Source organism: Procambarus clarkii, chromosome 84 (assembly GCF_040958095.1).
Source record: "Procambarus clarkii isolate CNS0578487 chromosome 84, FALCON_Pclarkii_2.0, whole genome shotgun sequence".
NCBI classification, from domain to species: Eukaryota; Metazoa; Arthropoda; class Malacostraca; order Decapoda; family Cambaridae; genus Procambarus; species Procambarus clarkii.
In genome coordinates, this window is record NC_091233.1 from 22,886,943 (window position 1) to 22,900,769 (window position 13,827).

The 13,827-nt window shown below is 45.2% G+C and overlaps 2 protein-coding genes across 2 annotated transcripts; both read right to left on the reverse strand.

Moving 5' to 3' along the window:
• Positions 1 to 122: 122 nt before the first annotated feature.
• On the reverse strand, positions 123 to 3,801 carry LOC123751000 (uncharacterized). Its single transcript, XM_045733096.2, has 3 exons — positions 3,721 to 3,801; positions 1,475 to 1,994; positions 123 to 1,107 (listed from the first exon to the last, which is right to left on the reverse strand). The coding sequence occupies exons 2-3, from the start codon at positions 1,987 to 1,989 to the stop codon at positions 927 to 929; spliced, it is 696 nt and encodes a 231-aa protein (XP_045589052.2). The 5' UTR covers positions 1,990 to 1,994; positions 3,721 to 3,801; the 3' UTR covers positions 123 to 926.
• A 6,320-nt stretch (positions 3,802 to 10,121) lies between these two features.
• Positions 10,122 to 12,072, reverse strand: LOC138358514 (uncharacterized). The gene is made up of 2 exons (XM_069316489.1): positions 11,409 to 12,072; positions 10,122 to 10,597 (listed from the first exon to the last, which is right to left on the reverse strand). The coding sequence occupies exons 1-2, from the start codon at positions 11,948 to 11,950 to the stop codon at positions 10,369 to 10,371; spliced, it is 771 nt and encodes a 256-aa protein (XP_069172590.1). The 5' UTR covers positions 11,951 to 12,072; the 3' UTR covers positions 10,122 to 10,368.
• Between the last annotated feature and the right edge of the window lie 1,755 nt (positions 12,073 to 13,827).

The following is a 13,827-nucleotide window of genomic DNA, read 5'->3' on the forward strand; positions in this document are numbered from 1 at the left end:
TCATGTCAGTTGTCATAAAGCAACTGACATGAGTTATGACACGAGTTATGCCATAACTGGTTTAAGTAGCAACGAGTCATACAAGTGAAAAGTAATTAAGTTGTGTTGAATAATGCATGACCAACATTATACATTTTTTATTAATTGCATTTATTATGATCAGGTCATGTCGTTCACCTGGGAACTGGGAGAGTCGAACCTGGGACTCCTGATCAACAGCCTGGTTGATCAGTACAGCAACCAGGAGGCCTGGTCGACGACCGGGCCGCGGGGACACTAAGCCCCGGAAGCACCTCAAGGTAGCCTCAAGGTAGGTAGCCTTCTCGTGTGTGGGGTCGAAGCTCTATTTGGTTATTATATCATGCATTTACTTTGCATCATACTCGTTCTTGACTCATCATACTGGGGTATGATGAGTCATACACACCCCCCAGCCACAACACAATGACATGACACATCCCAGCTACTGTAGAGCAACATTTGAACAATGATATCATAATATATTTGGCTCTCGACGGTTATCACAACTGTTGACCAGACCACACACTAGAAGGTGAAGGGACGACGACGTTTCGGTCCGTCCTGGACCATTCTCAAGTCGATTGTGAGCCGAATGGAGAATGGTCCAGGACGGACCGAAACGTCGTCGTCCCTTCACCTTCTAGTGTGTGGTCTGGTCAACATACTTCAGCCACGTTATTGTGACTCATCGTCTGTTTATCACAACTGGATATCTGCTAAGATATCAGGTTGGTCGCGGGAGAACCAAGGGTCGAAACGATATCCAGAACGAGAGAAAGGTGATGTTGCAAATGTCGTTTGCAAGATTCTTCTCGCGACAGAGGTCATCATTACAAAGGTGCAGGTGTAGGATAGTTAGCCGCCCAGAGTGGAAGCACCTGTTGACTGGGCGTCCTCGACGAAGTTCAGAGCACCTGTGAACGACCTCTGGGGTCGTCGTACCAGTAGTCGTAGATGTAGAGGAGGAGGTCGAGGGGCTGGACGACACAGGGATACTCGTATGGACAGTCACTTCCGTCTTCCTGTCCGTATCTCGCCGCCTTCTGGAACTCCGTCAACTGCTCTTCAGGTGTGTCCGGGGAGTACCTGAGGAAGGAGTGACGAGTCAGTAACATAACTACAGGCTTTAAACTTTCTTGTTTTCAAATAAATTTTGTGACAGACGCCGTGGATATTGTGTGGAAAATCTCTCTGTTCTCGGGAACTCATTGTATGTCTTTGGTGTTCACGAGAACACAGCTTGTTCTTCTGTTATTACTGGCTGAAACTGTCGCTGATGGCTTGTTGTGTGTGTGTGGGGGGTAAGGTAGGGGAATATAAAGGACCTAACCTTAAATAGCATATAATTTTACGTTTTAAATTTAAAACAAAAAACTAAGAATTATTGAAGCCAAGTTACTAGCTGTTAAGATAGACATTCGGAAAGGAGAATCTCTCTCGAACCAGTACTTACGGCAGGAAGATCCCGGATGCCAAGATGAGGAAGCCATAGCTCTCTGAATCACCGTAGACGCTACATATGGACTGCTTCAAACAGCTCCTCAAACACAGAACATCTGGGAGACGCGAGACTGACTCCTTAACGAGCCAATTCAGTGACGCCCCACTGAAGAACAGATTATCGGATCTCTCTCTGCTGGACGGCGTCACCTGAGCGGTATTATAAATAGCCACGCCCACGGCTCCCAGCATGAACCACGATAGAAACCCGTAGATCCCGAAGGAAATCATATTGAGACCAGCAGCTTCGAAACTGGCCGCGCCTGGCTGAAGAAAGGAGAAGAAGGGGAGAGTGAACCCCACAGAGGTGTTGAAAGCCTCCGCTGGGTCGTAACTAAGAAAAAACCTCCCCTGTTCGACCCCCAATGGCGCCTCAAACAGGTCTCTGATGGTGACCTCCATGTCCCCGGCGGCCTCCGTCACCATACACATCACTGCCGTCACCATCATCACCATACGCCAGGCCATCGCGTCTACAAGACAAAAAATTAAAATTAACATCTGTCACCATGTGAATTACACTTTGTTAGTGTCATAACAGGTCAGGTTGTTATGTTTGTTATATTACACATGTCTGTGTTATGTTTTATGTTCTCGTGTTCTCCTGGAGGGTTCTCTACTACTGCTTGTTTGTTCACTGTCATTGTTCTCTCTCACTTATGGCTTGTTCCATGGCACTGTTGGCTCACCATACCACTGCTGGCTTCTCTTGGCACTGTTGGCTTCTCTTGGCACTGTTGGCTTCTCTTGGCACTGCTGGCTTCTCTTGGCACTGTTGGCTTCTCTTGGCACTGTTGACTTCCCTTGGCACTGTTGGCTTCTCTTGGCACTGTTGGCTTCTCTTGGCACTGCTGGCTTCTCTTGGCACTGTTGGCTTCACTTGGCACTGCTGGCTTCTCTTGGCACTGTTGGCTTCACTTGGCACTGTTGGCTTCTCTTGGCACTGTTGGCTTCTCTTGGCACTGCTGGCTTCTCTTGGCACTGTTGGCTTCTCTTGGCACTGCTGGCTTCTCTTGGCACTGCTGGCTTCTCTTGGCACTGTTGGCTTCACTTGGCACTGTTGGCTTCTCTTGGCACTGTTGGCTTCTCTTGGCACTGCTGGCTTCTCTTGGCACTGTTGGCTTCACTTGGCACTGCTGGCTTCTCTTGGCACTGTTGGCTTCTCTTGGCACTGTTGGCTCACCATACCACTGCTGGCTTCTCTTGGCACTGCTGGCTTCTCTTGGCACTGTTGACTTCTCTTGGCACTGTTGACTTCTCTTGGCACTGTTGACTTCTCTTGGCACTGCTGGCTTCTCTTGGCACTGCTGGCTTCTCTTGGCACTGTTGATTTCTCTTGGCACTGTTGGGTTCTCTTGGCACTGCTGGCTTCTCTTGGCACTGTTGACTTCTCTTGGCACTGTTGGCTTCTCTTGGCACTGTTGACTTCTCTTGGCACTGTTGACTTCTCTTGGCACTGTTGGCTTCTCTTGGCACTGTTGGGTTCTCTTGGCACTGTTGGCTTCTCTTGGCACTGTTGACTTCTCTTGGCACTGTTGGCTTCTCTTGGCACTGTTGACTTCTCTTGGCACTGTTGGCTTCTCTTGGCACTGTTGGCTTCTCTTGGCACTGTTGGCTTCTCTTGGCACTGTTGACTTCTCTTGGCACTGTTGGCTTCTCTTGGCACTGTTGGCTTCTCTTGGCTTCACTTGGCACTGTTGACTTCTCTTGTCACTGCTGGCTTCTCTTGGCACTGTTGGCTTCTCTTGGCGCTAATGGCTTCTCTTGGCACTGTTGGCTTCTCTTGGCTTCACTTGGCACTGTTGGCTTCTCTTGGCACTGTTGGCTTCTCTTGGCACTGTTGGCTTCACTTGGCACTGTTGGCTTCTCTTGGCGCTGCTGGCTTCACTTGGCACTGTTGGCTTCTCTTGGCACTGTTGGCTTCACTTGGCACTGCTGGCTTCACTTGGCACTGTTGGCTTCTCTTGGCACTGTTGGCTTCACTTGGCACTGTTGGCTTCTCTTGGCACTGTTGGCTTCACTTGGCACTGTTGGCTTCACTTGGCACTGCTGGCTTCACTTGGCACTGCTGGCTTCACTTGGCACTGCCGTAGAGTGAATACAACAAGGCCCACAAGCAACAACAGTTGTATGTTAACAAATCTATTTCAACTGGAAGGTTGTAGTAACCATACCTTGAACTAACGAGGCTTTACTCACCTGTATATTCAGCGGTGAGTCTCGGCCGACACAAGGGAACACTCACCACTCAAGCCTACTGCACACTGAGGCTGGGTGAGCCTCCTTACTCATGACTTCCTCATGGGGGGAGGGAGAGGGGTGAGAGAGAGAGAGAGGGAGGGGGTGAGAGAGAGAGAGGGAGGGGTCAGGGGCCGTCTCCACTGCCCAATCACCTCTTGTCCTCGTCTATTCCTCGTTTATTCAGCGTTCCTCATGCACTAAATACTCAGCAATTCTTCACGTCTCTTCCAACAAGGTGTCAGCCAATCAGAAGCCCCGGTAGGTGCTGCCTGCTCCTCCCACTGCTTAATGCATTACACATCCTAAGCAGACCTACGCCCTCTGCTGACTGCGGCCAGCAGACTAAGCCACAAGGCTGCTTCATTATATATATATATATATATATATATATATATATATATATATATATATATATATATATATATATATATATATATATATTACAGGGCTATAAAGGGCCTATTCACTCGCGCTGCGGCTAATTAATGGTTCAATAACGGCTCATTTGTATGCGAGCAGAGAGAGTTTTGGCGCAGTGGGCTTCGTCTTTTCCTGTAATGTTTCGTGTGCGTTTAGTGCGTTTAATTCAGCGGATAACGGAACAAGGAAGGTTTGTTTTTTGTACAGAGAGAGAGAGAGAGAGAGAGAGAGAGAGAGAGAGAGAGAGAGAGAGAGAGAGAGAGAGAGAGAGAGAGAGAGAATTATAGAAAACCTACACTCTTTCTCTCTCATCTTCTCACCCCACAGCATAAACCAATCCCTAATCTCTTTCATTTACAATCCCATTTTTCCTGCTCACATCCTACATAGTCATATTCCAGCTCCTTGTCCTCGTATCCCAGCTCCTTGTCCTCATATCCCAGCTCCTTGTCCTCGTATCCCAGCTCCTTGTCCTCATATCCCAGCTCCTTGTCCTCATATCCCAGCTCCTTGTCCTCATACCCCAGCTCCTTGTCCTCATATCGCAGCTCCTTGTCCTCATATTCCACCTCCTTGTCCTCATATCCCGGCTCCTTGTCCTCATATCCCAGCTCCTTGTCCTCATATCGCAGCTCCTTGTCCTCATATTCCAGCTCCTTGTCCTCATATCCCAGCTCCTTGTCCTCATATCCCAGCTCCTTGTCCTCATATCCCAGCTCCTTGTCCTCATACCCCAGCTCCTTGTCCTCATATCCCAGCTCCTTGTCCTCATATCCCAGCTCCTTGTCCTCATATCCCAGCTCCTTGTCCTCATATCCCAGCTCCTTGTCCTCATATCCCAGCTCCTTGTCCTCATATTCCAGCTCCTTGTCCTCATATCGCAGCTCCTTGTCCTCATATCCCAGCTCCTTGTCCTCATATCCCAGCTCCTTATCCTCATATTCCAGCTCCTTGTCCTCATATCGCAGCTCCTTGTCCTCATATCCCAGCTCCTTGTCCTCATATCCCGGGGGACGTCAATTGTTTAGTGACGGGGGGAGGGACAAGCAGAGGTGACGGGAGACAACAGAGGTGACGGGAGACAAGCAGAGGTGACGGGAGACAAACAGAGGTGACAAGCAGTAGTCTTGTAGAAATATTCTTGAATGTGACGGAAAGGAATGTGACTCCTTTTCGTTACTACACGAGAAAAGACGAGAGAAAGCACCAAGCCAGTAAGGCTCTATAGAGCAGGAAAACAGGGACACTGAACGCGGACCTAGAAATAAATTGATCAGTTATATGACCACTAACGCCGCTCCTCACAGAAAGAATAGCAATACTCACCACTAAGTAAAACTAAGTCGAGAATTTGGTATTTTTTTTTGCAGCGGGGCCCGCCACTATTGCATTTATATCAGAATCTGCCTCACTAAATCTTTCTTTTATTTCTTATGCTTTGTTGGATACCCCATCAGCATTGGTGTACCAAACCTTGAACCTTGCAGAGGACCCTATAAATATATATATATATATATATATATATATATATATATATATATATATATATATATATATATATATATATATATATATATATATATGTCGTACCTAGTAGCCAGAACGCACTTCTCAGCCTACTATGCAAGGCCCGATTTGCCTAATAAGCCAAGTTTTCATGAATTAATATATTTTCTCCAATTTTTTCTTATGAAATGATAAAGCTACCCATTTCATTATGTATGAGGTCAATTTTTTTTTAATTGGAGTTAAAATTAACGTAGATATGTGACCGAACCTAACCAACCCTACCTAACCTAACCTAACCTATCTTTATAGGTTAGGTTAGGTTAGGTAGCCGAAAAAGTTAGGTTAGGTTAGGTTAGGTAGGTTAGGTAGTCGCAAAAACATTAATTCATGAAAACTTGGCTTATTAGGCAAATTGGGCCTTGCAAAGTAGGCTGAGAAGTGCGTTCTGGCTACTAGGTACGACATATATATATATATATATATATATATATATATATATATATATATATATATATATATATATATATATATATATATATATATATATATATATGCGCGGGCCACAAGCCTCTGGCTGGCCCACTAATCGTTACTCTTTCCTCGTCTTACTTAGGATGAGCATTTATGTCTGGCATGTTGGCTTCCGTAAGATCATGTCCAATGTCTTTAACAACTTCTTCTGTGCTGTTCAATTTCAGTTGAAATCTTATTTAATGCGTGACTCTGCACTGTGGTAGATAATGTTGAAGTGTCGGGAGTTTCTCCACAGTGGTGACACTGTGGGTCCTGTGTTGTCCTCGTATTCCACCTCCATGTCCTCGTATCCCAGCTCCATGTCCTCGTATCCCAGCTCCATGTCCTCATATCCCAGCTCCGTCCCAGGGGTCCCGGCTGAGGCTGCGTCGTTCTCCTCACAACTCACAAACTCCTTAATAATTAAAACGATCGATCCATGCTTATTCATTTGTATCATTCCAACATCTTGTTCTCCGTATGACAACGTTTCCCACACGTGGCTTTGTTGACACGTGGCTTTGTTGACACGTGGCATTGTTGACACGTGGCTTTGTTGATACGTGGCTTTGTTGACACGTGGCATTGTTGACACGGGGTTTTGTTGACACGTGGCTTTGTTGACACGTGGCTATGTTGACACGTGGCTTTGTTGACATGTGGTTTTGTTGACACGTGGCTTTGTTGACATGTGGTTTTGTTGACACGTGGCTTTGTTGACACGTGGCTTTGTTGACACGTGGCTTTGTTGACACGTGACTTTGTTGATATGTGGTTTTTTGACACGTGGGTTTGTTGACACGTGGTTGTGTTGACACGTGGCTTTGTTGACACGTGGCTTTGTTGACACGTGGCTTTGTTGATACGTGGTTTTTTGACACGTGGCTTTGCTGACACGTGGCTTTGATGACACGTGGCTTTGTTGACACGTGGCTTTGTTGACACGTGGTTTTGTTGACACGTGGCTTTGTTGACACGTGGTTTTGTTGACACGTGGCTTTGTTGACACGTGGCTTTGTTGACACGTGGCTTTGTTGACACGTGGCTTTGATGACACGTGGCTTTGATGACACGTGGCTTTGATGACACGTGGTTTTGTTGACACGTGGCTTTGTTGACACGTGGCTTTGATGACACGTGGCTTTGTTGACTCGTGGCTTTGTTGACACGTGGCTTTGTTGACACGTGGCTTTGATGACACGTGGCTTTGTTGACACGTGGCTTTGATGACACGTGGCTTTGATGACACGTGGTTTTGTTGACACGTGGCTTTGTTGACACGTGGCTTTGATGACACGTGGCTTTGTTGACTCGTGGCTTTGTTGACTCGTGGCTTTGTTGACACGTGGCTTTGTTGACACGTGGCTTTGATGACACATGCGCTGGCTTTTGGAAGATGGCAACGATAAATGAATTAATTCGTTTTGTCTGGGACAGGAAGCCTGTATAGATATGTACTTTTACAAAGGTACCTTTTTTTAAAAGGTATGCTTTTTTTACAAAGGTACCCCGAAAGTTGAACTACAGACCTTCACTAGGATGTAACCCCCCACAAGAGTTCACTAACTGCCGACCACTTATGCTAGGTGAACAGAGGCACAAGGTGAACTGGTCTGAAGGCCTGGGGCAGATTCACGAAGCAGTTACGCAAGCACTTACGAACGTGTACATCTTTTCTCAATCTTTGACGGCTTTGGTTACATTTATTAAACAGTTTATAAGCATGAAAACTTGCCAATCAACTGTTGTTATTGTTATAAACAGCCTTCTGGTGCTTCGGAGCTCATTAACTGTTTAATTACAATAAACAAAGCCACTAAAGATTGAGAAAAGTTGTACAGGTTCGTAAGTGCTTGCGTATCTGCTTCGTGAATCTGGCCCCAGGTTCGTAAGTGCTTGCGTATCTGCTTCGTGAATCTGGCCCTAGGTTCGTAAGTGCTTGCGTAACTTCTTCGTGAATCTGGCCCCAAGTTCGTAAGTGCTTGCGTAACTGCTTCGTGAATCTGGCCCCAAGTTCGTAAGTGCTTGCATAACAGCTTCGTGAATCTGGCCCCAAGTTCGTAAGTGCTTGCATAACAGCTTCGTGAATCTGGCCCCAAGTTCGTAAGTGCTTGCATAACAGCTTCGTGAATCTGGCCCCAAGTTCGTAAGTGCTTGCATAACAGCTTCGTGAATCTGGCCCCAAGTTCGTAAGTGCTTGCATAACAGCTTCGTGAATCTGGCCCCTGGTCAGGAATGTACTTATGCGAAAGATTCAGTTTGTAATTAGTGAATGAATTTATTTTCCTATTCACATCATCCTGGATCAAATCATTCTTTTCTGATGTTCCTAGCTCTTTGAGGAGGGCTGGCCGCGCACCATTCTTTAGCACACCGCACAATCGACTTGAGAATGGTCCAGGACGGACCGAAACGTCGTCGTCGTCCCTTCACTTTCTAGTGTGTGGTCTGGTCAACATATTTCAGCCTCGTTTTTGTGACTCCTCGTCTGCGTAGCCAAGATTGTCCATCAGGAAGTTGATTGGTTCAAGCCTTCTGTTGTTGAGGTCTGTATGCTGCGCGCATCACAATAGATGTGCTACGGTTGAAAATAGATTGAAGAATAATTCCCCGATGAATATAGATGACATTAACAGGATGGGTTGGTACTGATTTATTAATGCAAATTGCCGACTTTCTGTTATTAATGTCGCCTGTCACCACGTGTTCATAAGATAATACTGTGAATGTTAACTATGTTCTCTCTCTCTGTCTCTCTCTCTGTCTCTCTCTCTCTCTCTCTCTCTCTCTCTCTCTCTCTCTCTCTCTCTCTCTCTCTCTCTCTCTCTCTCTCTCTCTCTCTCTGTCTCTCTCTCTCTCTGTCTCTCTGTCTCTCTCTCTGTCTCTCTCTCTCTGTCTCTCTCTCTCTGTCTCTCTCTCTGTCTCTCTCTCTCTGTCTCTCTCTCTCTGTCTCTCTCTCTCTGTCTCTGTCTCTCTCTCTCTCTCTCTGTCTCTCTCTCTGTCTCTCTCTCTCTGTCTCTCTCTCTCTGTCTCTCTCTCTGTCTCTCTCTCTCTGTCTCTGTCTCTCTCTCTCTCTCTGTCTCTCTCTCTCTGTCTCTCTCTCTCTGTCTCTGTCTCTCTCTCTCTCTCTCTGTCTCTCTCTCTGTCTCTCTCTCTCTGTCTCTCTCTCTCTGTCTCTCTCTCTGTCTCTCTCTCTCTGTCTCTCTCTCTCTGTCTCTCTCTCCTCTCTCTCTCTCTCTCTCTCTCTCTCTCTCTCTCTCTCTCTCTCTCTCTCTCTCTCTCTCTCTCTCTCTCTCTCTCTCTCTCTCTCTCTGTCTCTCTCTCTCTCTCTCTCTCTCTCTCTCTCTCTCTGTCTCTGTCTCTGTCTCTCTCTCTCTGTCTCTCTCTCTGTCTCTCTCTCTCTGTCTCTCTCTCTGTCTCTCTCTGTCTCTCTCTCTCTCTCTGTCTCTGTCTCTCTCTCTCTCTCTCTCTCTCTCTTAAACTAGGTCTAGACCAGTCATTTGGACTGGACGGCAGAGCGGAGGATTTCTCTTCTTGCAGGTCGGGGTTCTATTCCTTATCGTCCATGTGGATGGGCGCCATTCCCTCGTCCCATCCTATCCCAAATCCTTCAAATCCTTTTCCTCGTTCCTTCCAGGGGCTAAGTAGTCGTAACGGCTTAGGGCTTTCACCTGATCGGTGAAGCTCTGGACCTTACCTTAAGGACCAGAGTTCAGGAGTACTACCTAATGAAACTGAAAGCTTGAAGCTTTCATCCTGCTTCAGGTCAACTGAAGCTTGACCTAAGAAACCCATTTATTGGAAAATTTATGATTTGTTTCCATTATGAATAGACTAGAGTCGATCCTAGTGGAGCATAGAATAGACTCTGTAGATTTCGTAAGTCTAGGTAGAGTGCAATGTTCTTGGATATAAAATAAGTGATAAAATATTTATTGATTCATATAGGCAGCGAAATTTAAGGCAATTTGTAATTAATACCGAAGGAGTAGGACTTGATGTTATTCGCAGGCTTTTGGTAGTTAATTAATGACGTCAAATGAACAAATCCACAAGGGCCGTGACGAGGATTCGAACCTACGTCCGAGAGCATCCCAGACGCTGCCTTAATCGACTGACGTCTGTTCGCGATAGCGCAGTTGGCTACATGAAGTCCATAGCTGGTCAAACTGAGTCGCTCTTTCTCCAGTCCGGCATTATTGTATAAGTCTGCCTCTGTGGACGACCCACAGTTCTGTGGTCGTCGTACCAGTAGTCGTAGATGTAGAGGAGGAGGTCGAGGGGCTGGACGACACAGGGATACTCGTATGGACAGTCACTTCCGTCTTCCTGTCCGTATCTCGCCGCCTTCTGGAACTCCGTCAGCTGCTCTTCAGGTGTGTCCGGGGAGTACCTGAGGAAGATGGGAAGAGTCAGTAAGATGAGCTGCTACACTTAGCTTACATTCAAGCACCTCAAGTCTGAGACGTCCTTAAGTGCTCTTTAAATATGCTGTATTTCTAACATAATCCTTTAGTTTGCCCTGAACACCTGTATGTATACGTTTATAAATATTTTAATTACATCTTATGGAAATAATATTCCATATAAATGAATTACGTCGACTTATAATGACCTACAATGAAAGTGTTAAATGCGTAAAAAATTTCATTGTAAAATAAAATGTTTGTAGAAATATATTACCTTTGGGAAGATTTATTTAAAACATTATTTTATACACAATCAAGAAATGCTTAATTTGCAGTAAGGTAAAATAAATAAAAATTAAAGAATAAATATTGATAGTCGTCAAGCCAGTGTTCTAATCTTAAAATAATCCTCTAGAGTCTAGATAATCAAATTGAGAAGACTCAGAATTCTAAGAATAGATTAAACTAGACAGTTAATTAATAAAGGTGAAGAAATGGATAACATTCTCAATAAACATGTTGCATGTATAATGCTATTGGTGTTGCATTCCAACATCCATTTCTAGGATTCGCTCACTTGCCTGATACAGTAATGCATACCGTGTATTTTTACACGGCATTCGGGAAATAATCCAAGGATATGAATCAGCAGAATATTGAGTTCTGAATTCAGTTCCCTAGAAGACACACCAAGTATTCTGAATTGATTTCCGATATCGTGCCTGTGGGTCATGCAGGCTGCAATGATGCAATCAACTGGTCACCGCAGGTTGAAGTGAGTGAAGCAACACTTACGGCACAAGTAGTCTGAAGAGCAGCGCTAACAGTCCGTATTGGCCTCCATCAGCGTGGGCGCCACAGACGACCTGTTTGGCGCAACTGGTCGCGTAGAGGACATCTGGCAGACGCGAGACGGACTCCACGACCAGTCTGGACAGAAGGGACTCCTGGAAGTCCTGTCCCTTTGAGTTCTGTCTACCGGAGGTGTCTTGACCGGTGGTGTAGATAGCCACGCCCACCGCTCCAAGCATAAACCACGATAGAATGCCTAAGATGCCGAAGGAATACGGATTGAGCCCAGCAGCCTCAAATTCCGACACGCCCGGCTGGAGGAAGGAGAAGAACGGAAGGGTAAAGGCAATAGAGGTGTTGAAGGCCTTCGCGTGGTCGTAGTGGATGAAGAACCTGCCTTGCTGGCCCTCCGGCAGCCCTTCAAAGACGTCCCTGATGGTGTCCTCCATGTTGATGGCGGCCTCTGCCACCTCCGCACACAGCGCTGCCGCTGCCACCATGCCCACCACACGCCACACCTGCAGGCGTACACACCTGTACGCCATCTCACCTGTAGCACGATGTCTTAATTAGCACATATCGCCATGTCTGTTGCACGATATATGTATCTCTATTCACTATATACCATCACACAAATACATGTGTTATGAATTTTTTCATCTTCGCCTGTCTAGTAACCCCCCCCCCCCCCCATGTGTCACTGTTGGGCTGTCATACATATCTCCAGGTGGTCATACATATCTCCCAGGTGATCATACATATCTCCCAGGTGATCATACATATCACCCAGGTGGTCATACATATCTCCCAGGTGATCATACATATCTCCCAGGTGGTCATACATATCTCCCAGGTGATCATGCATATCTCCCAGGTGGTCATACATATCTCCCAGGTGGTCATACATATCACCCAGGTGGTCATACATATCTCCCAGGTGATCATACATATCTCCCAGGTGATCATACATATCTCCCAGGTGATCATGCATATCTCCCAGGTGGTCATACATATCTCCCAGGTGGTCATACATATCTCCCAGGTGATCATACATATCACCCAGGTGCTCATACATATCTCCCAGGTGATCATACATATCTCCCAGGTGATCATATATATCTCCCAGGTGGTCATACATATCTCCCAGGTGATCATACATATCACCCAGGTGCTCATACATATCTCCCAGGTGGTCATACATATCTCCCAGGTGATCATACATATCTCCCAGGTGATCATATATATCTCCCAGGTGATCATACATATCTCCCAGGTGATCATACATATCTCCCAGGTGATCATACATATCTCCCAGGTGGTCATACATATCTCCCAGGTGGTCATACATATCTCCCAGGTGATCATACATATCTCCCAGGTGGTCATACATATCTCCCAGGTGATCATACATATCTCCCAGGTGATCATGCATATCTCCAGGTGATCATACATATCTCCAGGTGATCATACATATCTCCCAGGTGATCATGCGTATCTCCCAGGTGATCATACATATCACCCAGGTGATCATACATATCTCCCAGGTGATCATACAAAGTATACTTGGGTGTTGACCTAAAGTATAATTCAGTATTTACTCAAAGTATAACTGAGTTTTGACCTTAAGTGCTATGAACAACCACAATAAGGAAGGATTCCAGTAGCAATTAACTGCTACCCAACTCTAATTTTAAGACTTCCCTGAATTGCTACTGAAGCATAGAGGAATTAGTTGAGCCACACCCCAGTCATATAAATTATCAACCACAGCAAACATAGGTAATAACATTTCATTCACTTGGGCTCTAGGAGACTCGAACCGCCGACTCCCAAGAGTAGGAGATGATAGCATTCTCCTTCAACATCACTAATAACACTTAAAGAACGCTTCATACATAGTTTATCAGCGCTGATTACCAACCATCAACAAACAACTCACAAAATCTAAGGACAAAAAAAACTATCCAATATAAAATTATCAAAAATTATATAAGTATATTTTCAATTTAAGGATAAGTATTATGAGTATTTTGTTTTTATTTCCGCGTGATAATTGCATAAATGTTTATGAAAGTTAAAAAAATAAAATAATGATAATTAAAAAGGTAAAATCATTAAAATTAAATTAGTCATTACAAAAGTTTCTAGGAAATATAATTGGGAGGGGGAATATAACTATTACACAATGTTATAATGTATTTATTATAATGTGATGCCAATTCGCCATGGGAGGGAACTGAAAGTAATTGGGGAAAACTTAGTTAAGATATCCCTAAACATGTCTTAAAACAGACATATACCTTGATCACGTGTTAGCAAGCTACACACCACCCTTACATGTGCATGAAAGAATTAAACAATCTTCAGTAATATATATGATCTTTAGAGCCTTTGAACAAATCCACAAGGGCCGTGACGAGGG